Below are 26,089 nucleotides of genomic sequence, written 5' to 3'. Positions count from 1 at the left end.
GCTTTTGGTGAACCAGAGCAGCGCATGGAAACGCCATTTACCTTCCCGCCGGAGTGGTATCTATTTATCTACTTGCACTTTGACATGCTGGCAGGAGCAGGGACTGAGCAACAGGAGCTCACCCCGTCGCGGGGATTCGAACCGCCGACCTTCTGATTGGCAAGTCCTAGGCTCAGTGGTAAGTCCTAGGCTTCATTCCTTATAGCAATGAGTGTGCAAAAGGGAAGGAAGGGGTACACTTCCAGGGAAACAGTTATTGAGGACCAGAAGGTGGTTCTGGTATGCTCTGCCTCGCTGCCACCCCGTAACATTATTCTCTAGTCAAGAACCAAAGGGACATGTTTCTGGGTCCTTAGCAGTACTAAGGCATTAATTTTTATTCATGCTTGCTGCAATGCATTTTAGTCAAGGCAGTGGGTCTTTGGGTGGGACGCATCTCTCTTTTCAGCCTTGCATGTGGAAGGTGCCAGTTGATTTGCTGTAATCAGTTGGCGGAGCAACAATTGTATTCCTCCCCTGGCTGTCGCCCCCACGGATGCTGTCCATGTTAAGCACTGCTTGCACCTGGCCAGGTGAGTAGTGCACCATCTTCCTGCCCCAAAACACGGTGCAATAGACCAGGCTTTTCCAACATGCCCAGGTTAAAAGCTGTTCTGTGTCCAGTGCTTGGTCAGCCTGCTGGGAAAGGGAATCTTCTCAACAGCGTACCTGAAGCTCCCCAAAGCGGAGGAAATCCCTGCAGACACATAAATGAGGCAGCAAAGCCGGCAAGGACCTCACTTCAACTCCAGAGCCCGGAGACACACACACACACACGCACACTCCGACATCTGACCATTTCTCCGCTGCAATGTTTAAACTTTCTGCTGCGTCTGAAAAGACTTGAAAAGCTGCCTCAGCTGTTTCTTCCTGTCATTGTTGTAGCCTGAAATGAAAGCGATAACAAGGTGTTACATGTGACTTGTCCCCTTCCACGGAGCGAGGAGATAATCTGCCTCTCTGGCTGAGCCGTGGTTCAGTCAGTTTGAAAGTGTGCCCCCAGGAAACGCTGCAGGAGCTTCTCGCCCCCCCCTTAGTACTACCTGACAGCCTGTGATAGGCGCTGAGACTGATGGAGTTGGAGGTGGGAAGAGAGAGCCGAGTTTCCTCAAGTCAGCATCAAGCAAAGAACGGACCACAACACCGTGATAATCTGTACTGTGTGCCTTTTGGGAAGCTATTCAAGTGAAATGGGTGGTGAAGTTGAGGGGGTTGCGGTGGCTTAAAGCAGCAACGCATAAGGGATTTTTAAAAAAGAAGTATGATAATATCAGTATCATCTCCAAGAATATTGAATGAATCGCCAGCAGCAACTTAAAAGAGCTAGGCTGATTCAGAAACAACTACCCTGAATTAACCTGTCAAGATCTATTCCCATAATTCCTGCTCTGGACTTGAACCAATGGATTCAACTTACAGTCGTACCTCGGGTTGAATGTGCTTCAGGTTGAGAGCTTTCGGGTTGCGCTCCGTGGCAACCCGGAAGTAACGGAGCACGTTACTTCCAGGTTTCGCTGCTTGCGCATGTGCAGATGCTCAAAATGATGTCACGTGCATGCACGGAAGCGGCAAAACGCAACCCGTGGCTTTTCAGTATCTACATGCAGGCCCTGGGAGAGATCATCAGGGGGTTTGGACTGGGTGTTCATCAGTATGCAGATGATACCCAGCTCTACCTCTCTTTCAAATCAGAACCAGTGAAGGCGGTGAAGGTCCTGTGTGAGTGTCTGGAGGCGGTTGGAGGACGGATGGCAGCTAACAGATTGAGGTTGAATCCTGACAAGACAGAAGTACTGTTTTGGGGGGACAGGAGGTAGGCGGGTGTGGAGGACTCCCTGATCCTGAATGGGGTAACTGTGCCCCTGAAGGACCAGGTGTGCAGCCTGGGAGTCATCTTGGACTCATAGCTGTCCATGGAGGTGCAGGTCCATTCTGTGTCCAGGGCAGCTGTTTACCAGCTCCATCTGGCACGCAGGCTGAGACCCTCCCTGCCTGTGGACTGTCTCACCAGAGTGGTACATGCTCTAGTTATCGCCCGCTTGGACTACTGCAATGCACTCTACGTGGGGCTACCTTTGAAGGTGACCCGGAAACTACAACTAATCCAGAACGCAGCAGCTAGACTGGTGATTGGGAGCGGCCGCCGAGACCACATAACACCGGTCTTGAAAAACCTACATTGGCTCCCAGTACGTTTCTGAGCACAATTCAAAGTGTTGGTGTTGACCTTTAAAGCCCTAAATGGCCTCGGTCCAATATAGCTGAAGGAGCGTCTCCACCCCCATTGTTCTGCCTGGACACTGAGGTCCAGCTCCGAGGGCCTTCTGGCGGTTCCCTCACTGTGAGAAGCCAAGTTACAGGGAACCAGTCAGAGGGCCTTCTCGGTGGTGGCACCTGCCCTGTGGAACGCCCTCCCAACAGATGTCAAAGAGAACAACAACTACCAGACTTTTAGAAGACATCTGAAGGCAGCCCTGTTTAGGGAAGCTTTTAATGTTTAAAAGACTACTGTATTTTAGTACTTTGTTGGAAGCCACCCAGATGGGCGGGGTATAAATAAATAATAATAATAATAAAAATTATTATTGTGATGATGATGATCCCAGCCACCACTCTCCAGTGCTGAGATGGGTTTGACACATCTGGGGGTGGGGAAACAGCAACGCCTGCAGCCCCCACCCTGCCTATGTCTCCTAAGAGCCACTCGGCTGAATACCTAGGTGGGTGTTTGCAACGAAGCCGTTCATGGGTGTGTCCAGATTCCCATCTTCTCTGCTGACGGGACCGTCGTTCCAGATTAGGTCAAAGCCTCCGACACGCTTCTCCTTCCCCGTCAACCTGTAGGAGCAAAGGCTTGAGAGTCAAGGGCAGGCCTGTATCCTTTGCTCTGCATCTCCCTTCCTGGGATGGATTTGCTCATCCAAGCTCCAACCTTGGAGGGGATGTCGAGATGGCAGATTGGGAGGACAGAGGTGAGTTTAGCGCTTATCCGTCTCCTGTACAAGGGCTGCATGGCATTGAGAATTCAGAAAACTGCTTCTGATGATCACCCTAGAACAGAGCCATCCACCTGGTTTATTGACCCAGCGCTTTCCTGGCAAGGTGCGTTGGCATATATCGTCTTCCTTAATTGCCCCGAGTCTTTTAAAGGGAGTGGATTAGCAACAGAAATAAACTTTGCTTCGGCTGCCCGGTTATTAATTGCATTGAACTGGAAAGGGGGGAAAGTACCAACAGTAAGGGAATGGCAGAATAAGTTATTAGACTATGCAGAATTGGCTTAATTGACAGATAGATTAAGGGGAAATACGGAGCAATCATTCATGCAAAAATGGGATATGTTTAAGAAATACCTACAAAAATATAACAACGACATAACATCTATGGCAGAGTTTGAATGACCCTTGTGTAACTTAAATACTACTAAGCAAGCGAAAACGGTATGGTATGTTATAGGAAAGTACTAGAAACTATACTAAGAGTAAGGTAAGTAGTATAACTACATTCAATGTTGTAAATGTAATTTACATCGGGAAATGACGGGAAGTCTGTTTTCATATAATTTAGTTTACTGGATTTTTATTTTGGTTTATTATTGTTTAGTTAGAAATTATAAGAAAAGAGCATGTACAAATACAAGTTTAAATCAATATTTAATGGTATAACTATTTAAGGCTGTACATGTACCTAAGATTGTGTATGGATGTCAATTAATAATAAGAAAAATTATTTAAAAACAAAAACAAATAAACTTTGCTTCAGGAGGAACCCAGGAAGAAGTTCCTGCAAAAGGAGGTTGGAAAGACCGAGGAGGACTGGGTGGTTTTGCAGAAAGATGGTCAGCACAGGAAAGCAGGTTTGAAACATCTCCCATGAAATTGCACTTGGCTTTGAATGCACTGCATAAGATTGAGGGTTGCAGCACTTGAGAATGCAGGAAAACTGTGGGAGTCGTAAGCAGTGCACATGTCTTGTTGCTTATTTCCATAGGGCAAAGACTCCTGCCGCACCCTCAGGTGGATCGACAGAGCGGAAGGCACACTATACAGGTTAGCAGAGCCAACTGAGAGTCCCATGGACTGCAAGAAGATCAAACCTATCCATTCTGAAGGAAATCGGCCCTGAGTGCTCACTGGAAGGACAGATCCTGAAGCTGAGGCTCCAATACTTTGGCCACCTCATGAGAAGGAAGACTCCCTGGAAAAGACCTTTATGTTGGGAAAGATGGAGGGCACAAGGAGAAGGGGACGACAGAGGACAAGATGGTGGGACAGTGTTCTCGAAGCTACCAGCATGAGTTTGACCAAACTGCGGGAGGCAGTGGAAGACAGGAGGGCCTGGCGTGCTCTGGTCCAGGGGGTCACGAAGAGTTGGACACGACTAAATGACGCAACAGCAACAGAGCCAACTGAAATGACAGGCACGAGGCACACAGGCTAAGTGCTCTACTCACCTGCCCTCCATGTCCACTATGTTCAGGGTGTCCTCCAGAAGATGGGTCTTGAGTTCATAGTCCTCCTGGCTGCTGGCCGTGAGGGAGGGGGAAGCATTAACTTCAAGAAGCCACCTGCCAAGGACAGCAAAAGAAAGCAATGGGGGCTGGAAGGGGCTGAGAGCCATTGTGGTGTAGTGGTTAAGAGCGATAGACTCGTAATCTGGTGAACCGGGTTCGATTCCCTGTTCCTCCACATGCAGCTGCTGGGTGATCTTGGGCTAGTCACACTTATCTGAAGTCTCTCAGCCCCACTCACCTCACAGAGTGTTTGTTGTGGGGGAGGAAGGGAAAGGAGAATATTAGCGCTTTGAGACTCCTTCGGGTAGTGATAAAGAGGGATATCAAATTCAAATCCAAACTCCTCCTCTTCTTCTTCTTCTTCTTCTTCTTCTTCTTCTTCTTCTTCTTCTTCTTCTTTGTGTGCTTAATGCACCCGGAGCTAAGGAGATCAGGCTTGTGGCTTGTCTTTTCATTGTGGATCCGTGTGGTTTGGTGAAGGGGAGGCGGTTCACCGATGCAAAACTGTCCTGTGGAGGCTGACTGGTTGATACGGGTGCGAGAGGTGCATTCCTTTCTCCTCCTGTGACGAGGCTGCATTTTAATGTTTCCATGTTGTATTTTAATCTTGTTTTTAAGTTGTATTCATTCAACTTGTTTTTATTATTGCTTGTTAGCCGCCCTGAGCCTGGCCTTGGCTGGGGAGGGCGGGGTATAAATAAAATTATTATTATTATTATTATTATTATTATTATTATTATTATTATTATTAGCATGCAGAATCCTGCTTCATTCGTCAGCCAGCCTGCTGTCTTTGAGGAAGTGTCCCTATAGGTGAGGAAATTAAAGGGGTGTATCTGAGCACGCTACCAGGCTGTGCTATTTGTGCCATCAGTGGCTTGTAGGGGAAGCAAGTTTGGGGCTATCCCCAACAACCTTGCCAACTGCTTCATCCCATAGGACTGAATGGGACTACTGAGAATTCAGCCCCTTCTAACCTCCATAGACCCTCCCTGGATTCTTCTGCTTGGTCATAGAAGAAGAAGAGAAGAGTTTGGACTTGATATCCCGCCTTTCACTCCCCTTAAGGAGTCTCAAAGCGGCTAACAATCCCCTTTCCCTTCCTCCCCCACAGCAAACACTCTGTATACCTGAAGGAGCGTCTCCACCCCCATCGTTCTGCCCGGATGATGAGGCCCAGCGCCGAGGGCCTTCTGGCGGTTCCCTCACTGCGAGAAGCCAAGTTACAGGGAACCAGGCAGAGGGCCTTCTCAGTGGTGGCGCCCACCCTGTGGAACGCCCTCCCATCAGATGTCAAAGAGATAAGCAACTACCTGACATTGAGAATACATCTGAAGACAGCCCTGTTTAGGGAAGATTTTAATGTGTGACATTTTAATGTATTTTTTATCTTTGTTGGAAGTCGCCTAGAGTGGCTGGGGAAACCCAGCCAGATGGGCGGGGTATAAATAATTAATAATAATAATAATAATAATAATAATAATAATAAATTATTATTATTATTATTATTATTATTATTATTATTATTATTATTATTCTCATTCTCAATGAATCCTGGGAGGTTTAGGACCAGAGTCTTCCTTCTCCTAGATGGGCTACCTTCCCAGGTAAGCAAGCCCCATCTGCCCCAGACTTTTGAAGACCTGGGTGCAAATTCCCACCCAAAGGCTCTGGGAAGAGCCAGCCGAATAATGCAAAGAAGCTGGGCTACAGTCCTCTAACTGCAAGGCCCTGGGATTTGCTACTCAGTCTCTGTCGAGTGCCGAGGGAGGCAGGCTCCATGTTCCTCTGAGCGCGTCAGACAATGCAGAGTCGCTGCTCCAGACGGTGGCTGCCTGGCGTCTGCTTATCGGCTCCTTTTAAATAAAGCTGTCCCCAGGGTTGAGGCAGAGGCACCGGAGCAATGCTGACAAGCCACCAAGGCGCTAATTGAACCAGCAGCCACAGCAGAGGGAGGGAAGGGGGGCAAGGCCAAGAGGGCAGAGCTCGAAAGGAGAGTGGCAGGTCTGAAATTGATTGTGCCAGATTTCCTTGCCAAGGGCGGAGGGGAAACATGGGTGGGCAGGCGAGAGGATGGCTGGAGGCTAGAAGGGCGAGAAAAGGCACAATCCTGCCTTGCTGACCTCTTCTTCCTTTGGACAATGGAAGGGAATGGCAAGATGCAAAGGTTCCCCTCCAACTACATTTGCCCCTGCGAACGAAAATTGGATTTAAACCAGTTTCAATTTCCCCAACCCCCCGAGACTTACTGCATTGTGAGAAAACTGAGAATTCAGTTAAAGAGTCCTACTCCCTACGGATCTACGCTTTCCCCTCGGAATACAGCAGTTAAGACAGCCAACGGCCATAATTCAATATCCACCTACGTGGGGGAACTCCCCCCCACCCCGTGAAACCCATAGGGACTTCCTTCCGAGTAGGCATGGATAGGATTGTGCTGAAAACTCTGTAGGGCTCTGAATCGGCCTTCCCCAACTTGGTGCCCTCCAAATGTTGTCGTGTTGCAGGAATTTATGTATAGGTTGGGGCGGGGGGGGGGGGTTGCCCCTCCAGCAGATATCATGCACATGCAGCCCACTACCAAAACCAGCACAATCACTTTGGTGACTTTTGTGATTTGTCCCCACAAAACACTTCATCACAGTTTCTTCCTATCTATTCAAAGGACCTCTGCTGCACGATACCAAGTGTAAGAATTCACTGATCAATGTCTCTATGTACTGGCTCACTGGGGAAACTTCAGAAATTCATATAGACATGTGAGCTCAGCTCCTCAGCAGCCCCTCTGCCTGAGTGATAATCCCTGGCATCCTGATATCTGAGTGCCATTCCAGAAATAACAAACCCAGATGAAGACAAAAGGATGTGATTAACTTGGCTGGGCAACAGGGAAATGTAAATATCTTTTTTGTTTCACTTGATGGGTGTTTGGTGGAGGGCAAGGGGAACCATGGGGCAGGGTCCAGGATGCTCTGATTATGGCCACCAGACCTCCCCTTTCATGATGTAACCGTGATGTATTAGTGGTGTAGTTTGGGGGTATGTGTAACATGGGGATTAGCAGCTAATAAAAGTTTGGGTTCTCTTTTGTTCGGGGCTTCCATCTTGTTCCACCTTGTGACAGGTGGGAGTCCTGTCGCGACAGTCTTCAACAAAGACCAAGCCTACTGGCTGCTGTTTTGCTCTGGTATTCCTGGCTGGTGTCCTTGTTTTTTGTCCAAGGGAGCCCTCAGATTTCTCCATTAACAGTCGGGACTCCCAGCTCCCAGCAGCCAGTGCAGCAAATGGTCAGGCATGATGGGAGTTGTAGTCTAGAGCAAATGGAGGGCACCACGTCGGAGAAGGCTGCTCTTAACCCTCCTTCTACTTTGGTTATCTGAATCCACTATGTGGCGGCCCTGTTGTGTGATATTGGAAAGAGCCACATAACTGGATATTGGGAGCAGGCGAGATACCCACGAACCCTTAAAAAATCTCCTGTTTCCAACGCCTTGCAATCTTTCCTTCCTTCCCTTGAACTGTCTGCTGCCCAGCTAGCCCTTCCAGTTCCTGCTGTCTCTCCTCTTCCTCCTCTTCCTCTTCTGATCCAGAGCAACTCCCTTCCCTTGGGAGTATCCTCTGACCCTCTCTCTCCCCCCCCCCTTACGGCTTGAGGTCTTGGTCGATCAGGATATCGTAGCCGTAGAGCTCAAAGCAGTGCTTGTCGCTGATGATGACTTTCTGGACGCTCTGCAGGCTCTTGATGAAAATGTTGTCCATCTCGGCGAAGAGGTTCTCCACGGCTTCCGCCCCGTGCTTGGCCGTCAGGTAGAGGCGAAACTTCTGGATCATCCACTTGCAGCCCTGCCGACAAAGAGGTTGCACAAAACAAGTGAAATACAGTGGTACCTCGGGTTAAGTACTTAATTTTTTCCGGAGGTCCGTACTTAACCTGAAACTGTTCTTAACCTGAAGCACCACTTTAGCTAATGGGGCTTCCAGCTGCTGCCGCGCTGCCGGAGCCCGATTTCTGTTCTCATCCTGAAGCAAAGTTCTTAACCTGAAGCACTATTTCTGGGTTAGCGGAGTCTGTAACCTAAAGCGTATGTAACCTGAAGCGTCTGTAACCCAAGGTACCACTGTACCGTGAAAATCCCTGAAACGAGACGTAATCGACTAAAAATATTATCTTATGAAAATAAACTAAATAATAAGAATCAAAGAGTTTAAGGGGGAAAAATCTAAAACAGCTTATCTTGTATTCCTTTCTTTCAATTTGTGCCATTTAGGTTTTTTAAACCTTTTCGTAAAGGCAACACTAGAATTTTCACAGCTGAGTCCCCAACTCTTTACTACTGGGCTTTGCTTCCTCTAAATTGGCTTTGTTTAAAACTTGCCACTTGGGTTTCCAAACCTTTTTTGTAAATTCAATATTAGAAATTGTACCTTTGAGTCCTCAGTCCTTTATTGCTACGCTTTGCTTCACCTAGGTCGGCCCAGGATTATAAATATTTCAGAATTTTTGGGAGTTCTACCCCCTTCCTGTGAATTTTGGTCATTCAAGGTTCATGATTTTTCTATTTCCTCCTGAGGAAACTGAATAGTTCAGTGAAACGATGTTTGTAGCTGGCATCCCATTAAGATTTCATTCAATTTGAGGTTTTTCTAATTTTTTCCTTAAACTCTTTGATGTTTATTATTGAGTTTATTTTCATAAGATAATATTTCCAGTCGATTAGTTCTCGTTTCAGGGATTTTCATGGTATTTCATTTGTTTTGTGCAATTTCTACTGACTGCCAACAAAGAGGGACACAGAGAGATGGGTTTGGGCTGGAGAGACTCGGTGTCAGGGAACTGACATCGGAGGGAGAGGCGAAGGGGAGGCTCCCAGATGATGCTGGCGAAGGACCCAGCAGCAGGGGGAGAAACAGCTCAGGAGAGGGGGAAGCTAATCAGCGCAACACCAGGGATAAAGGGGGGCAGATGGGGGAATTGGAGAGAGGGCTCCAGGACTCTTCACTGGACATCAGTGAGGAAAGCCCAGGTCCTCTGCTACCCACGCCTTCCCTGCGCAGAAGACTCCTGCGCAGTGAGAGGAGGAGGAGACTGGGTGTCAAACAACTTTTATGTTGGAAGAGGTTCAAGAAATGCCCACTGACGGATTCTGCCAGCGACTGAGGCAGCCGCAATGAGCAAGGGCTGTGCAGTCAGAAAGGTTTAACAAGGCAAATTAGCCAAGAAAGGCACCAGTTTACGCACGAGTAACTCATACCCATTACACTCGGGTTCAAATCCCCACTCGTCCCCCGCCTCTCAGTTTACTCTACCTCTCAAGATTGCTAAGAGACCAAAAGAGATCAGCTGTTGCTCTGAGCTCTGTGGAAAAAGGGCGAGCCCTAAAGAGGATCGATAGACTGGACACAGGCCAAAACAGCCAAGAGCGACAGTGGCAGCTGCTTATAAAAACCCAACTCGACATCTAGCGTTGGTACTCCATTTATATCACAAGAATGTTTCCATGAGGCTGGTAGCCCAGCAGCTGGTGGGACGGCAGCAATGTCATGTGGGAATGTTCTGGGGTGCAGGAGAGGATATATTGACTAATTATATCCTTATCCAACTTGTGCTAACAAGTTCCCAAAATATCAGCAGAGTTTATAGACATTCCCCTTCAAGTTCGCAACGGTAACGTGTGCACAGGTTCGCTAGAACCTCTATAATAATTACTCTGGTAATTTCCCCTTTGTTCCCTCTTAAAATACAAGACACAACACAGTCTTTATAAAAGTATAAAAGAGTTTACTCACGTCCTGTTCACAATATGATCCCGGAAGGCAGACAGGCTTAAAAAGGTTACATATATTTAGAATCTATCTTGTTGCAAGATAGACCTTATCTCCTCTCTTGGCTGAGAGCCAAGAGAGCATCTTTATTTTTTTTTTTTATAATAATTTTTATTACATTTTTTACAGAAATAACAGAACAATCAAAGAATAAAAAGAAAAGACAAGAAGAAAAGAAATAAAAAAGAAAAGAAACACAACCACTTCAATGACTTATTTCAGATTTCCATTGGACTTCCCCCGTCCCCCGCACAATGCATTCTTAACAATAAATTTATCAGCAAATTATACCCTTATTTCGTGTATTTCTTTATATTTTCAATTGCAATTTAGATTTAAATCTCTTGGTCACCATATACTCTAAAAATATACCATAATATCGTTTTTACCCATTTAAATCTTGGTTCTTTCATAAATCTTATCAAATTTCTTAAATATTCAAGTTTCATTACTGGAGCTAAGTTCCCAATCATACGACATCTTATGTTTCATATAACTTATAATACTTTTGCAAATAGTCTTTAAATTTTTTCCAGTCCTCCTCCATTGCTTCTTCTCCCAAGTCCCGGATCCTTGCAGTCATCTCGGCTAGTTCCATGTAGTTCATCAGTTGCGAGTGCCAGTCCTCCAGTGTGGGCAAATCTTGGGTCTTCCAATGCTTGGCGATAAGAATTCTTGCTGCTGTTGTAGCGTACATAAAAAAGGTTCTATCCTTTTTAAGCACCTTCTGGCCGACAATGCCCAGAAGGAAGGCCTCTGGTTTCTTGGGAAAGGTGTACTTAAACACCTTTTTTAACTCATTATAGATCATTTCCCAGAAGGCCTTCAGTCTTGGGCAAGTCCACCAGAGGTGAAAGAATGTCCCCTCAGCTTCCTTACATTTCCAACATTTGTTATCGGACAAATGGTAAATCTTAGCTAGCTTAACCGGGGTCATGTACCACCTGTATACCATCTTCATAATGTTTTCTTTCAAAGCATTACATGCAGTAAATTTCATACCGGTGGTCCATAACCTTTCCCAGTCTTCAGACATAATATTATAACCAATGTCCTGGGCCCATTTTATCATTGCTGATTTAACTGTCTCATCCTGAGTATTCCATTTAAGCAGCAAGTTATACATTCTCGATAATAACTTGGTCTTTGGTTCAAGCAATTCTGTCTCAAGTTTCGATTTTTCCACCTGGAAACCTGTTTTTTTATCTAACTTAAAAACCTCATTAATTTGGGCATAATGCAGCCAGTTTTGCACCTTATCCTTTAGTTTTTCAAAGCTCTGCAGTCTCCAATTACCTCCAATATTTTCTATTATTTCCCAATATTTCGGCCAGTATGCCTCCATATTGGTTGTTTTCCGAGCTTTGGCCTCTATTGGTGAAATCCACCTCGGAGTTTTACTCTCCAATAAGTCTTTATATTTTTTCCAGACCATATATATTGCTTTTCTGACAATATGGTTTTTAAACATTCCATATGATTTACCCTTGTCATACCACAAATACGCATGCCAACCTAACGAATTGTTAAAGCCTTCCAGATCTAGGACATCAGTGTTTTCTAGTAAAATCCAATCTTTCATCCAGCAGAAGGCCGCCGCTTCATAATATAACCTTAAGTCCGGCAGGGCAAACCCCCCTCTCTCTTTTGCATCAGTTAATATTTTGAACTTTATTCGGGGCTTTTTGCCCTGCCAGACAAACCTAGAAATATCCTTCTGCCACTTTCCAAAACATTCCACTCTGTCCACAATCTGCAGGGCCTGAAACAAAAACAACATCTTTGGCAAAACGTTCATCTTTATAGCTGCAATTCGGCCTAACAAGGATAATTTCAGTCTTGACCAAATTTCTAAATCTTTTTTAACTTCTAGCCAACATTTCTCATAATTGTCTTTAAATAAATTCAAATTCTTAGAAGACAAGTTCACCCCCAGGTATTTCACTTTTTTAACAATGTTTAGTTCTGTCTCTTTCTGAAACCCTTCTGTTTCCATAGCCGTCAGATTTTTCCCTAACACCTTAGTTTTTTGCTTGTTCAGCTTAAAACCCGCCACCCGACCAAATTTCTGGATCAGATCCAAAACTCTTTTTGTACTGGGTTCTGGCTCCTGTAGTGTTAAAACCAGATCATCTGCAAATGCTTTCAGTTTATATTGTTTCGCTCCGACCCGTATTCCTTGTACCTGCCGATCCTCCCTTATCATGTTCAGCAAAACTTCCAGGACCGAAATAAACAATAAAGGGGATAGGGGGCACCCCTGGCGTGTTCCTTTTTCAATATGAAGTTCTTCTGTCACCACATTGTTCACTATCAACTTAGCTTTTTGTTCAGAATAGATTGCCTCTATTCCATTCTCAAACCCCCTTCCCACTCCCATCCCTTCCAAGTTTTTCTTCATAAATTTCCAAGAAATATTGTCAAAGGCCTTCTCCGCATCAATAAAAATTAACACTGCTTTGGTGTTAATATTTGTTTGTAAAAGTTCCAGAATATCGATAATATTCCTGGTGTTGTCAAACAAATGTCTACCTGGGAGAAAGCCTGCTTGGTCCTTATGGATTACTTCATTTAATACTTTTTTAAATCTGTTAGCCAAAACATCCGCAAATATTTTGTAATCCACGTTTAGGAGTGAGATGGGGCGGTAGTTCTTAAGTTGAGTCTTTTCAGTTTCCACTTTAGGTATCAGTGTGATGAATGCTTCTTTCCACGTATCCGGTGCCTTCCCTCCCCCCATAATCTGGTTACAAACCTCCTCTAGTGGTTGTATCAAATAGTCTTTTAACGTCCTATAATACTTGGAGGTGAGTCCATCCGGTCCTGGAGATTTGCCCAACTGCATATTCTGAATGGCATCCTCAATTTCCTGTTGTGTTATTTTGCAATTCAAGATTGATCTCTTCTCTTGAGATAGTTCTGGAAGGCCATTTTCTTTCAAAAATTGTTCTATCTCGGCTACATCCTCGGATCCTTGTGTGTATAATTTTTTGAAATATTTCTGGAAGCACTTTCTAATTTCTCCGGGTTTCTGGATGTTCTTTCCTTCAACTTCTAGATTGGTAACATAATTTAATTTTTGTCTCTTTTTCAACTGCCAAGCTAGCAGTTTCCCACATTTATTTGCCGACTCAAATGATCTTTGTTTCATTTGTTTAATTCTCCATTCCACTTCTTGGTTGATCAGTTGCGCATATTGTGACTGGTGGAATTTAATTTCTCTTAAAGTCTCTTTTGATTTTGGATTCAATCTTAATTTTTTCTCACCGTCTCTTATCCTCTCCAATATCTTGTCTTTTTTACCATTCCAGAGTTTTTTCTTAATCGTATTCTGTTGTATCAGAAACCCTCTCATAACAGCTTTACTCGCGTCCCAGATTGTTCTTTTTTCCACCGAGGTATTTAAGTTGATTTCAAAATAGTCCTTTAAAGCTTTTTGGGCCTTCTTTACAATCTCTTGATCTCTTAGCAGGTTGTCATTCATTTTCCATCTGAAGGAATCGGTAGTAGTAAATCTCATTTCCATTTTCAAAGCGTTATGGTCGGAGCAAGTCTTTGGGCAGATTTCTATTTTTGTAGTCTTAGGTGCCAGCCCTCTAGTTGTCCAAATTTGGTCGATTCTTGTCCATGACAGGTGGGCTTCAGAAAAGAAAGTTCCTTCTTTACCTAGGGGGTTTCTCGTCCTCCATAGATCGATTAAATCCATATTGTCAGTTAGTTCAAAGAAAGTTTTTGGTAGTCTTCCGTCTTTAGTCAAGTTCTGATTCTGTGACTTATCCATCAAAGTAGAGACAACCCCATTCATATCTCCCATCATAATGATGTTAGAATAGTCCAGATAGTCCAATAATGTCTCATGCAGCTTCTTATAAAATTCTGATTTCCCCTCATTTGGTGCATAAATTCCCAATATCAAAACTTTTTCTCCTTGGGTCGAAATTTCAATAGCCAGGATTCTTCCTTGTTCATCTTTAAACAAAAATTTTGGTGAAAGATTCTCTTTGGCGTAAATCACCACGCCTCTCTTCTTTACTCTGTCTGATGAGATAAATTCTTGGCCTAATCTTTTATTTGTTAACACCTTCCTGTGTAGCCTGGTCACATGTGTTTCTTGCAAACAAATTATATCCAAATTTTCTTTCTTTAAAATATGGAAGATCCTTTTGCGTTTTTCAGGGGAATTCGCGCCATTAATGTTCCAACTATACAGCTGCAGAGACATCTTGTGTCAATCTGTTGTTACTCTTGTTGGGTATCTTCTTTTTTGTCCGAATCCGAAGGTGGTAACTCTTTTCCTAACTCTGGTGGTGGCCAAATAGCTGCCGCTCCTTTCTGTAAGTCTTCTCCGTGGTCGTGTAGAAACTTCTGGCTATCCTCTTTCGTTTTGATTTTTATCTTCTTTCCTTTGTATTTAAACGAAAGACCTTGTGGAAACTCCCACCTGTAAGGTATTCCGTTACCTCTCAAAAGTCCAGCTAAATCCGTATAGTTAGCTCTTAGATCCAGTAATTGTTTAGGAATATCCTTGTAAATTTGTGCTCTTCTGTCCTGGATCACGAGTGCTTTGTTGAAGTGTAAATCAAGTAGCTTGTCTCTCTCCTGTTTAGTCCTTAAAATAATCAAACAGTCTCTAGGCCTGTCCTTCCCGGCAACTCTTCCCAATCTAAATGCAGTCGTTATTTTGAAGTCTGTATCTTGATTTATACCCCAGAATTTGGAAAATTCTGCCGTTAAGAAACCAGTCAAATCCTCTTTCTCAATCTCTGGGATAGAGCGTAATCTCAAATTATTTTCCCTGTTTCGCAATTCCACCAAAGACAGGTAGGCCTGCTGGTCCGTAATATGTTTGTGGAGCGGCCTTACCTCTCCTTTCAGTTCCTCCACTCCTTTGGCTGCAGCCTCTGCTTTCCCAATCGCAGCCTCCGCCAATTTTCGATTTTCAGATGTTACGTCGTTTAGATTACCAATATCTTGTGAGTGTTTAGCCACCTGTTCAGAAAGTTTGGTAATTGAGGATGTGGCTAAGTCAATTTTTGCAGTTTGATCATCCACTTTTTTATTCAAAATTGCGAATTGTTGTAGCATTTCCTCTAACAAAGTGTTAGATCCTCCTGATGCCATATCCTCGCCTGTTAATTGTTCAGCTTCTTCAGCTGGAGTTGTTGGCGAGGGTGCAGTCTGTAAAACAGCAGGGACCGAAGATCTACGTCCCTGAGAAAACAGGGTTGTTTGTGTCAGTTTGCCTTTCCCTGCCTTCGACGCAGCTCTTGTTTTCACTCTGTCACTCATTCCACACCTGTCTTAGGATTCAAGGTCAAACTGTCAAAGATTTCATGAGAAAGGCAGGCCTTGGAGTAAACAACCAAACCGCAGAGAGACAAAGCAAAGTTGGTTCCCAGAAAGTTGTAAATCCCAAACTCCACTAGAGGGAGTGATGTTACAGTTCAGGAAAGAAGAAACAAAGTTTCAGTCGCCATTAAAGTTCCTTCAGTTAAGTAAATTAACAATAATCCTTGGAAAAGACCTTTTCCCTCTAGCAGAGCTCTCACTATGTTGCCACAAGTTTCTTAAAAGGTGCAAAATACAGTTGTTTAATTGTATCCAACAGTAATGCCTCTAAATATCCATTTCAGGTTGTAAATGTATCCGCAAAGTAGCCTTTTGTCCCGCTGCAAGTCCGGGGACTGGGGGTTTTAAAGTCTTTAAAGTTTTTAAAGGTCTAGCAGAGGAGAAAGTCCCCAAATAAGGTACAGAAAAAACAAGAAAATAAGAGTAACTTGCCTCCTTCAGTTTCCGACTTCTCTGGACGTATGATGTCTCTCACTTTAAAACCTCTCTGTGCTGCTTCCAGCTTGTCAGATCTTTGCCTTTGATCACTAAGCATCGTCGGGAGACGGACTTCCTTTTTCTCGTCTCCCGCTTTCAGCCGAATTCATAAATTTGTAATCCAATTTCGAGTAAGTCTTACTCACGAGTAGTTGATTTGTAATCCAATGTAGAAGGAAGAAAGGTCGGCGCTCATCAGTAACAGCCGCGCGGCTTCACTCCCGCAGAAAGAGCGATGAATCCACAGCACCGCTTCCCCTCCGCGCTTCCGGAACCCCTTACGGGGTCCCTTCTTCGTTTCGGGGGTCGCTCTTGGTGCCCGCCGGATCCCACGGCCACGAGCTCACTCTGCTCGTGGTTTTTCTTAGTGGGTCGTCGCTTTGCCGCAGCGAACGACCCTTTCCTGCGGAGCCCCTCTTCGCAGCGCAAAGAGGACCGCCATTACTTGCTTCGCGCCGCCTCCGGAAGTCCCAAGAGAGCATCTTTAGATGCTTCCTCGTCGAAGGAAAATGGCAGAGAGAGAGAGATGGCTGCCTGCCCTGTGCTTTTGTCATTACCTGCACAGGTGAGGCCACACCCACCTCTGGTCACACGCGGAGGAAGTCCGTCCCCAGGAAGTTTACCTGCTTGCTGGACAGACATCCCTCCCCATGTTCTAACATGTACACTCTAGGAATGTTGTCATTGACTGCTCCTGTGTTTACATCCCACATGTCAAGTACCTTACAGGAACAGCACAGTACTGAGGCACTCCCTGCACCTAAAGTATTGCACTCAGAGTGGGGAACCTCAGGCCAGAAGCAGAGTGTGGCTCCCCAGGCCTCTTCAACTAGCCCTTGCGTAGGGCTGGGAAACCTCTGGTTTTCAACATCGCAATATATCTATCAGCAGCTAAACATTGCGATATCATGATGTCTGAAATAGGGAGGGAGCTGTGTAGAGGCACTGGCTGGCTTCACGTGTTTTTCCCCCCCACAGTGATTTTTGCACGGATTCAAAATATATTGCCAGGTCAAAAAGTATGAAACTGATTTCATGAAATGGACTTCAAACTGGTTTTGGGCAATAGATCGATGTATTGGTGCCCGGTGCCTTCATTATACACCTGGGGAGAGCATTCGACAGATGGGGAGCCACTGCAGAGGAGGCCCTGTCCTCGTGTTGCCACCCTCCAGACCTCTTGAGGAGGAGGCACATGAAAGGAGGGTCTCAGAAGATGATCTCAGGTTCTGGGTAAGTTCATATGAAAAGAGGCAGCCCTTGAGGTTTCCAGTTCCCCCAGCCATAAGTGAGAGCCCAGGGGTGAAGACAGAGGTGGTTTCAAAGTGCCCTATGTACCTCCCCTGGAGTGAACCCCACCCTCAATTCAGTTTGAAGTAACTTGGACTGATTCAGTTTTAGTTGGGCAAAGTTCATGTTACCAACACACTTTCTTTCCTTGCCTGGTTTCCAGAGGAGTTTTGCAATTGTTTTTAAATCCCTGAAGCAGAGCTGGCAGACATACACATCACTTTAAATGTGCATGTGCCACTTTTGAACAGCCCACCTGACAGCGAAAGGAGGGGAAAGAATTGAGGCCAAACCTTGCATTTGGCTTACTGTATGTGCAGGGACATGGGTGGTGCTGTGGGTTAAACCACAGAGCCTGGGACTTGCTGATCAGAAGGTCGGCGGTTCGAATCCCCACGACGGGGTGAGCTTCCGTTGCTCGGTCCCTGCTCCTGCCCACCTAGCAGTTCAAAAGCACGTCAAAGTGCAAGTAGATAAATAGGTACCGCTCCTGCGGGAAAGTAAACAGCGTTTCCATGCGCTGCTCTGGTTTGCCAGAAGTGGCTTAGTCATGCTGGCCACATGACCCAGAAGCTGTACGCCGGCTCCCTCGGCCAATAAAGCGAGATGAGCACCGCAACCCCAGAGTCGTCCACGACTGGACCTAATGGTCAGGAGCCCCTTTACCTTTACCTATGTGCAGGGCAAGTTGTAAAAAGGGTGAAGTGGCACCCCCAAAATGCAGAGCCCAAAGGGGCTACAGTTAAAATGTTGCATCTATCTTGACTCTTAACCCATTGGTCTTCCTGCTACAGGTGAGGATTTTAAGTGTGGCCTCGCCCAGCCCCCAGCCAAACCACCCCGGCCCCTTAAACAGAAGGGTTTGGGTACCTGGGTTGCTGGGCCCTCATTGCTCACCTTTTCGGGGTCGTAGTCAGGGGCTGTCTTCTGCACGGCTACGTTTGTCAGGTGAACATCTGGCAGGAGGCGGGAGGTAAGGATGATATGAAAGAGATGCTCCCGGAATCCAAAATATGAACCTGGCATCCAAAACGGCTTCCCTTTGCCCTGGCTACTCAGTTCATCTATCCTCCTGCCCATGGGGTTGCCATGGGGATTAAATGGGGAAGGGGAGCACCTTGCGTGCCACCTTGCGCTCCGTGGAGGAGAGGTTAGGACTCGGCTACATCAGCCATGTTGCAATGCTATAACTTCGTTATAAACATGCGGCACCAGAGGGCGATATAGAGCACAAAACTTTGCCCATGTGATTTTACATACAGTTTTTTTCTTTCGTTATAACAATTTATGACTTATTTATAGCGGGTTTTTCTTGTGTGTAGATTCAGTCTTAGTGACTGAATGGGTTAAGATCACAGAGTTAAATTCCTAGACTCAGTTACGTAGGTCACGCCCACTCATCTCCAATGAGGGAGGAAGTGAAGCCTTCTCTTCCTGTTCCCTCACTCTCTCTGCATCATGTAACTGACCAAGGAAGACATGCCTAAGCAAGCGCCAAGCTTAGAGCATGTGTTTGACACTATCTTTCTGTTTTCTACCCAAGATTATTCTGCCTGCGTTCTCTTTGCTGCTGCTTGGATAAATGCATGAATCTGACCTATGGAATGTTTTGTAAGTAAATTATTTTAAACTTACTTAACTGTGTGTGGTCTGTTCATTGCAAAAGCGGTAGAAAGAGAAGGGCACTGTTCGCATGCAGATTAAAAAGTTCTAACAACCTGCCTTCCTAACGCTATATTGCTGCTTGACTTCTGTGTGTTTAAACTCTGCTAGTGAGGTCTCTTTCCTGCTGGAGTGTGAGTTTAGCCCTGCATTTTGAATCCAGGCACCCAGCCAATTCACCCCACACACGTGGGTCACAGGGATTAATATTTTCCTCCCACATAAAAGGGCAGGGTATAAACACAATAAATAGAACATATAGAAACAGATATGGAGTAGCTTCCTATGCAGTGATGCATTTAGCATCACATGCAGTTTGGTCCTCAGTGGTCCCAAAATGAGCTGGAAGACTGTTTCAGTGATTGCAGCTGCCTTGATCTGCCAGGGACTTCAGGCAAGGCTGCTCACCTTGGCTGCCAGACCTGCTCTGCAATCTTCCTGCACCAAGGACACGGGCATCTTGTTGCAAATGTCCCTCCCCCACCCCACCCAACAGCTGACAAAAAGTTGTTCCATCCTGAAGCAGCTCATGCAATGTGCAGACAGGTCAGGATACAGTGGTCATCGATGGTGTTCAGGGTGAAGCGGGTGTTGGAGAAGCGAGCAAAGCCATCCCGGTAAAGCCAGGCTTTGAGTGGGATATACTGGGAGGAAGAGAAAGTGGTGGTGAGCAGCAGCAGCAGCAACAAAAACAATAATAATTTATTCTTTGTTCCCCAGCCACTCTGGGCGGCTTCCAACAAAGACCAAAAGCACATCAAAATGTCAGCCATAAAAAACTTCCCTAAACAGGGCTGCCTTCAGATGTTTTCTAAATATCAGGTAGTTGTTTCTCTCTTTGACATCTGGTGGGAGGGCGTTCCACAGGGTGGGTGCCACCACCAAGAATGCCCTTTGCCTGGTTCCCTGTAACTTGGCTTCTCGCAGGGAGGGAACCGCCAGAAGGCCCTCGGTGCTGGACCTGAGTGTCCGGGCTGAACGATGGGGGTGGAGACACTCCTTCAGGTAGAAGTCCCTCCCAGCTGGCTATCACATCAATTTAGGGGACGGGCTAGGCACTGCAGGGGTGACGGCCTGTTCACTCACCGACATGACTAGGACGTACACTCTCAAGTCAAACTTCCGCCCTGTGAACCCAAGAGAAATAGCTTTATGAATTACTGCTCCACCTGTGCTATTTATTCCTCATTCTCAGGACTGAAGGATGGCATTACATTTGCGCTAGTTTCCTCTGTGTTTCCTTTCGTTTGGGCTCTCATGGTGATTTGTGCTCCTGGCGGTATCAGGGCAGTTATACACAATCCCATGTTCGATACTGTTTGTATCTGCAAAGGTTTTGGGGGCAAACAAAGCGCTTCACTTCCAATCAGCGCTTGCCCCGTAACTTCCTCCTGAAGTCTTGTAACTTTTATACCACAAATATTCCGGGGGGGGGGGTGTCCACTTTTGTTGTGCTGGGACGCGGGTGGCGCTGTGGGTTAAACCACAGAGCCTAGGACTTGCTGATCAGAAGGTCGGCGGTTCAAATCCCCACAATGGGGTGTGCTCCTGTTGTCCTGTCCCTGCTCCTGCCAAGCTAGCAGTTCAAAGGCATGTCAAAGTGCAAGTAGATAAATAGGTACCGCTCCGGCGGGAAGGTAAACGGCATTTCCATGCGCTGCTCTGGTTCGCCAGAAGCGGCTTAGTCATGCTGGCCACATGACCTGGAAAAACAGTCTGCGGACAAATGTCAGCTCTCTCGGCCAGTAAAGCGAGATGAGCGCCGCAACCCCAGAGCCGGTCATGACTGGACCTAATGGTCAGGGGTCCCTTTACCTTTACTATCACAATAGTGCCCCTTCAGGCAGCACTAATGCAGCAGCACTGGGGAAGCATTGCAGGACAACTGAGAGGGTTGTGTGGGTGGTCTGGTACAAATCCACCACCAGTACACTCTTATTGTTGACATGTTGCAGAATACACCCGTACTCCCAGTCTGGAGGTACTCTTAGACTGTAAGCACCTTGGGGCAGCAAACTGTCTTTTTTGCTTATGTAAGGACTATTATGTACACGCAGGTCCCACTTACAGAACAGAATGTGTTCCCTGGATATCATCCGTTAGGTGAGTGTTCACATAACAAGTTGAGGATTTTCACTGATTCCTATGGGGAGATTTCTAATGCGTTCCCAAGCACAGAATGTTGACCTCCAAAGGGCAAAAAGAGAGAGGAAAACCCAGGAAAAAATTGCTCTTGCCACTCTCTTCCCCCCCTGTTCTTCAGTCAACCAGCAAAAGGCAATAGTAAAAATGCTCTGTGTTTGAATATCTGAATCCACAGTGTGTATAGCAAGGTTTGGGTACTAACTCGTTGTGTTTGGATAAGTGAATTTTCTCATAGCAAACGTTTTTAAAGCAGGACCTGTGTGAATCTTTATAGCATAGAATCATACATAGAATTTTAGGGTTGTAAAGGACCATGATGATGATAGATGAAAGAATTGAAACATGGAAACCCAAAGCCCTGCTGGGATGTTTCAGCCTCATCAGCGAAGCGGCTGAAAGGTAAACAGAGGAACTGAAGGTTTTACCGCTCAAGGCTGTGTAATTGCTACCAATAGCTGTCAGGGTTAAGCAACAAAAACCACAGAAACAGATACTTGTAGAAAAGTCAAAGTCAATCAGAAACAATAGAAGTGCCTTATCCGCTACAGAACAAATCACCGGATAGTTTACTGAGCGAGCCGCAAACATCATTCACCTCCGACGGAGCATACAGTATCAATTGCAGGCAGCTGGAACTAGTGGGAATTAGAGCTTCTCTCTGACTTCCCAAAGAGACAAGTTATCTGCTGATCTACATGCAGAGGGCAAGAGTGGGCACTAACCATTCATGCCACACGGACATGTACATTTAGACTAGTACAAATGGTCATCTTAAGTCTGATGTAGGAAATACAATCTCCATTGGGCAGCCTATCCCAGAAAGGGGGCTGTGTGTGCATGTGACCCACCTTATTAATGAGACAGTGGTGGTAAGGGAAATTCACTCCAAATTTGGGACGGAGGCGCAGGATTGTGTGTCTGTGTGTGCACACATATTCTGGGCTGATAAGCAGGCAACTCACCACCGACTAAATACGGGTTCTCGATGTAGCGCTGCGCTACGTAATTCTCTACCGGAATTTCATCTTTCTGGTCATCCACGCGGACACCGTCCTGTGAAGGAGATCGGGTGACTTGCTTAGGTCAGGAAGAATGGAAGCACTGTTTAACATTCTCCTGCGGGTTAAACCACAGAGCCTAGGACTTGCCTATCAGAAGGTCGGCAGTTCGAATCCCTGCGACGGGGTGAGCTCCCGTTGCTCAGTCCCTGCTTCTGCCAACCTAGCAGTTCGAAAGCACGTCAAAGTGCAAGTAGATAAATAGGTACCACTCCGGCGGGAAGGGAAACGGCATTTCCGTGCGCTGCTACACTGGGGGCCTGGGAAGGACGTTTCCCCTGAGGTCAGATTCAGCCTTAAATATGGGAAGTGTTTTTGCCTTCGCTCAGGGCTGCTTGCCTGCTATTGTACAAAGCAGAGAAATACAGAGACACAGGAAGGGCCAGAATGGCCTTTAGACCAAATTGCCTCTCACACGTTGACCCAGACATCCAGGCCTCAGTGGTCTATAAAGAGGAGCCAGAAGCTGAATCACCAAAGTCCATTTGTTTCTGTTTGCATTTTCCCCCCATGACATTTCATTTTTGTATAAAGCGACTAACAGATGCAACATAAGAAGAACAATGGCAGTAGCAGGCTGCCCACAATATGCTTTGGAATACAACTCTAGCCAGCAAGGCCGATGGTCAGGGGTGATGGGGGTTGTTGGCCAAAACATCTGGGGAACATCACATTTGGTAAATCTGATATAGCAGGAGGTATATCCCACCTAACGTTGTTAGGTTTCTAGACCTGGAGGAAAATTCGTTTCAAAAGCCAAATACGGAGATAGCTATGGCCTGAATTCGAGACGCGGGTGGTGCTGTGGGTTAAACCACAGAGCCTAGGACTTGCCGATTAGAAGGTGGGCGGTTCGAATCAACGCGATGGGGTGAGCTCCGGTTGCTCGGTCCCTGCTCCTGCCAACCTAGCAGTTCGAAAGCACGTCAAAGTGCAAGTAGATAAATAGGTACCGCTCCAGCAGAAAGGCAAACGGCGTTTCCATGCGCTGCTCTGGTTTCGCTAGAATCGGCTTAGTCCTGTTGGCCACATGACCCGGAAGCTGTACACCGGCTCCCTCAGCCAGTAAAGTGAGATGAGTGCCGCAACCCCAGAGTCGGTCACGACTGGACCTAATGGTCAGGGGTCCCTTTACCTTTACCTTTATGGCCTGAATAAGAGGAAGAGGGAGACCCCATACACCTAAATCTGGGCGCTCTACTCTAACACACCAGGGCACCCCAATACACTTCCCTCAGCACCAGCAAGCCCCCTTAACCCTCCCTAATTTTGAATAAATGTTATTTACCAGGCAGGCAGTTTGTGCTGCTACGCCAAGCCCTGACCTTCAGCTGCCATCTGTTTCCCCAGACTACATCTGGGCATGCCTAGAGGCATTCTCAGGAAACAAAGATTTTTCTTCTTATTTTCCACCATATGAACCTGACCAATAAGAATGTCTTATCTGGATGCTCCAAGTTCAGACTGTGTGGCTTTAGTAAGCCATCTTTGTGTTTCTATAAAAATGATTTAGAAACATTTACCACTTTTTGAAACCAAGTTGTACTGCCTGTCTTTTCTTGCTGCTGTATGGAAAAGCACATGAACCTGACCTTTAAAGAGTTTGTAAGTCAACCATTTTTAACTTACCAAACATGGTCTCTTTCAATGCTGAAGGAAGTGGGAAACTTGGAAGTAGCTTACAAGGGAATGTTTTAAAGGTCTAACAGCCTATGTTTCCACACTTCACTTTGCTGCATGGCTTGTGATTTTAAATCTCCACTGCAGCTCACTCACCAAGGAATATTTGCCCCAAACCTGGATCTAGGCATTCAGGGAGTCCTCCTTTTATATTTTAACCATATTACAAAAACCAACAAAAAAGGCCAAAGTGTGCAGCTGCACATCATGGCAATTAGAAGATTCTGCTTGTCTGGTTGGTTTTAAACCAAAGTAAGATTCTGGGTGTGCTGTCCAGAGTGAATAGTATAGTCAGCCCACTCATCGTACTAGAACTCTTGTGCTTTTCTGGTGTGAGCCAAGTTACATCTGAAAATCTCCCAGGGCTCAGAGAGACCAGAAGCCTCCAGGGTCACCCATGATCTCCATACATAAGGCACCCTAAACAGTAGAGGGCAGGAAGAAATATATGGGCCCCAATCCCTAAGCAGCTGATGCAAAGGTGCTGCTCACCGGGCAAAACTGTATGGTAGGCTGTTCCCAACTAATCCCTTCCTGAGAGGTGAGAAGAAGGAGGCATCTCACCTTCCTCCAATCAATTACATCCTTGAGCTTCCGGAAGAGAAAAATGCCTCTCCCTTGAGACCGGGCAACCTGCAAAAGAGAGGGAAAACGTTACCAGCCCTTCGTCCGCCTGCCGTTTTCCTCTCTCTCGGCCTGCAAAAAAAGGAAGCTGCGAAGTGACTGTTTTGCACTCTGTCCTTCGCAGAGAAATAAAATGACAACTTTCTCAATAAATTCTGCTCCAAAGCAATTCACATGATGCACCAAGAGGAAACAGATTCTGAAAACCTGCCCCAGTTAAGCCAATATCGGAAGCTGACCATTTTGCATCTTTTTATCCTACAACTGGGGGATGCGGGTGGTGCTGTGGGTTAAACCACTGAGCCTAGGGCTTGCCGATCAGAAGGTCAGCGGTTCGAATCCCCGCGACGGGGTGAGCTACCGTTGCTCGGTCCCTGCTCCTGCCAACCTAGAAGTTCGAAAGCACGTCAAAGTGCATGTAGATAAATAGGTACCGCTCTGAGGGGAAGGTAAACGGCGTTTCCGTGCACTGCTCTGGTTCGCCAGAAGCGGCTTCGTCATGCTGGCCACATGACCCGGAAGTTGTACACCAGTAAAGCGAGATGAGCACCGCAACCCCATAGAATCATAGAATCATAGAATCATAGAGTTGGAAGAGACCCCAAGGGCCATCGAGTCCAACCCCCTGCCAAGCAGGAAACACCATCAGAGCACTCCTGACATATGGTTGTCAAGCCTCTGCTTAAAGACCTCCAAAGTAGGAGACTCCACCACACTCCTTGGCAGCAAATTCCACTGTCGAACAGCTCTTACTGTCAGGAAGTTCTTCCTAATGTTTAGGTGGAATCTTCTTTCTTGTAGTTTGGATCCATTGCTCCGTGTCCGCTTCTCTGGAGCAGTAGAAAACAACCTTTCTCCCTCCTCTATGTGACATCCTTTTATATATTTGAACATGGCTATCATATCACCCCTTAACCTCCTCTTCTCCAGGCTAAACATGCCCAGCTCCCTTAGCCGTTCCTCATAAGGCATCGTTTCCAGGCCTTTGACCATTTTGGTTGCCCTCTTCTGGACACGTTCCAGTTTGTCAGTGTCCTTCTTGAATTGTGGTGCCCAGAACTGGACACAGTACTCCAGAGTCGGTCATGACTGGACCTAATGGTCAGGGGTCCCTTTACCTTTTATCCTACAATTATTTGGCTAACTTGGCTGTTCAGAGTTCAGAATCCAAAGCCACTTGCTAGGTGACCCCTGGCCAGTCATCATCCCTCAACGTTTACAGGTTTCTTGTTAAGAAAAAAATGGCATAACCTCGTGCACTTTGCCTTGAGCTCCCTGGAGAAGAGATGGAATGCGGATGTGATAAATATTACTACGGTCCCTTTGCTAACACTGCCCATGAAAAACTGCAAACATTGCCTGTGGAAGAAAACGACGCATTCAACACTATAAAGTTATTTTCTGCAAAATAAGCGTGTGGATATACATG

The 26,089-nt window shown here is 46.0% G+C and overlaps 1 protein-coding gene across 3 annotated transcripts in view; it reads right to left on the bottom strand.

The window, feature by feature from the left end:
* Positions 1-341: 341 nt before the first annotated feature.
* The window catches only part of TTLL9 (tubulin tyrosine ligase like 9), a 58,942-nt gene continuing 33,194 nt past the window's right edge, over positions 342-26,089 (bottom strand). Inside the window, exons 6-14 of one of the 3 annotated variants that reach the window (XM_082226245.1) lie at positions 24,529-24,669; positions 22,261-22,351; positions 20,240-20,280; positions 19,710-19,797; positions 18,389-18,447; positions 8,199-8,395; positions 4,493-4,606; positions 2,756-2,877; positions 342-925 (exon numbers count right to left, since the gene is read on the bottom strand). In XM_082226245.1, coding sequence (XP_082082371.1) covers positions 855-925; positions 2,756-2,877; positions 4,493-4,606; positions 8,199-8,395; positions 18,389-18,447; positions 19,710-19,797; positions 20,240-20,280; positions 22,261-22,351; positions 24,529-24,669 — 924 coding nt within the window. In that variant the 3' untranslated portion in view covers positions 342-854. The remainder of the gene's footprint in view (positions 926-2,755; positions 2,878-4,492; positions 4,607-8,198; positions 8,396-18,388; positions 18,448-19,709; positions 19,798-20,239; positions 20,281-22,260; positions 22,352-24,528; positions 24,670-26,089) is intronic. The other 2 variants (XM_082226246.1, XM_082226247.1) reach the window with 2 other exon arrangements.

This window comes from Podarcis vaucheri (assembly GCF_965113315.1).
Source record: "Podarcis vaucheri genome assembly, chromosome: 6".
NCBI lineage: Eukaryota > Metazoa > Chordata > Lepidosauria > Squamata > Lacertidae > Podarcis > Podarcis vaucheri.
The sequence above is the reverse complement of the archived record's forward strand: the minus strand, read 5'-3'. Positions and strand labels throughout refer to the sequence as shown.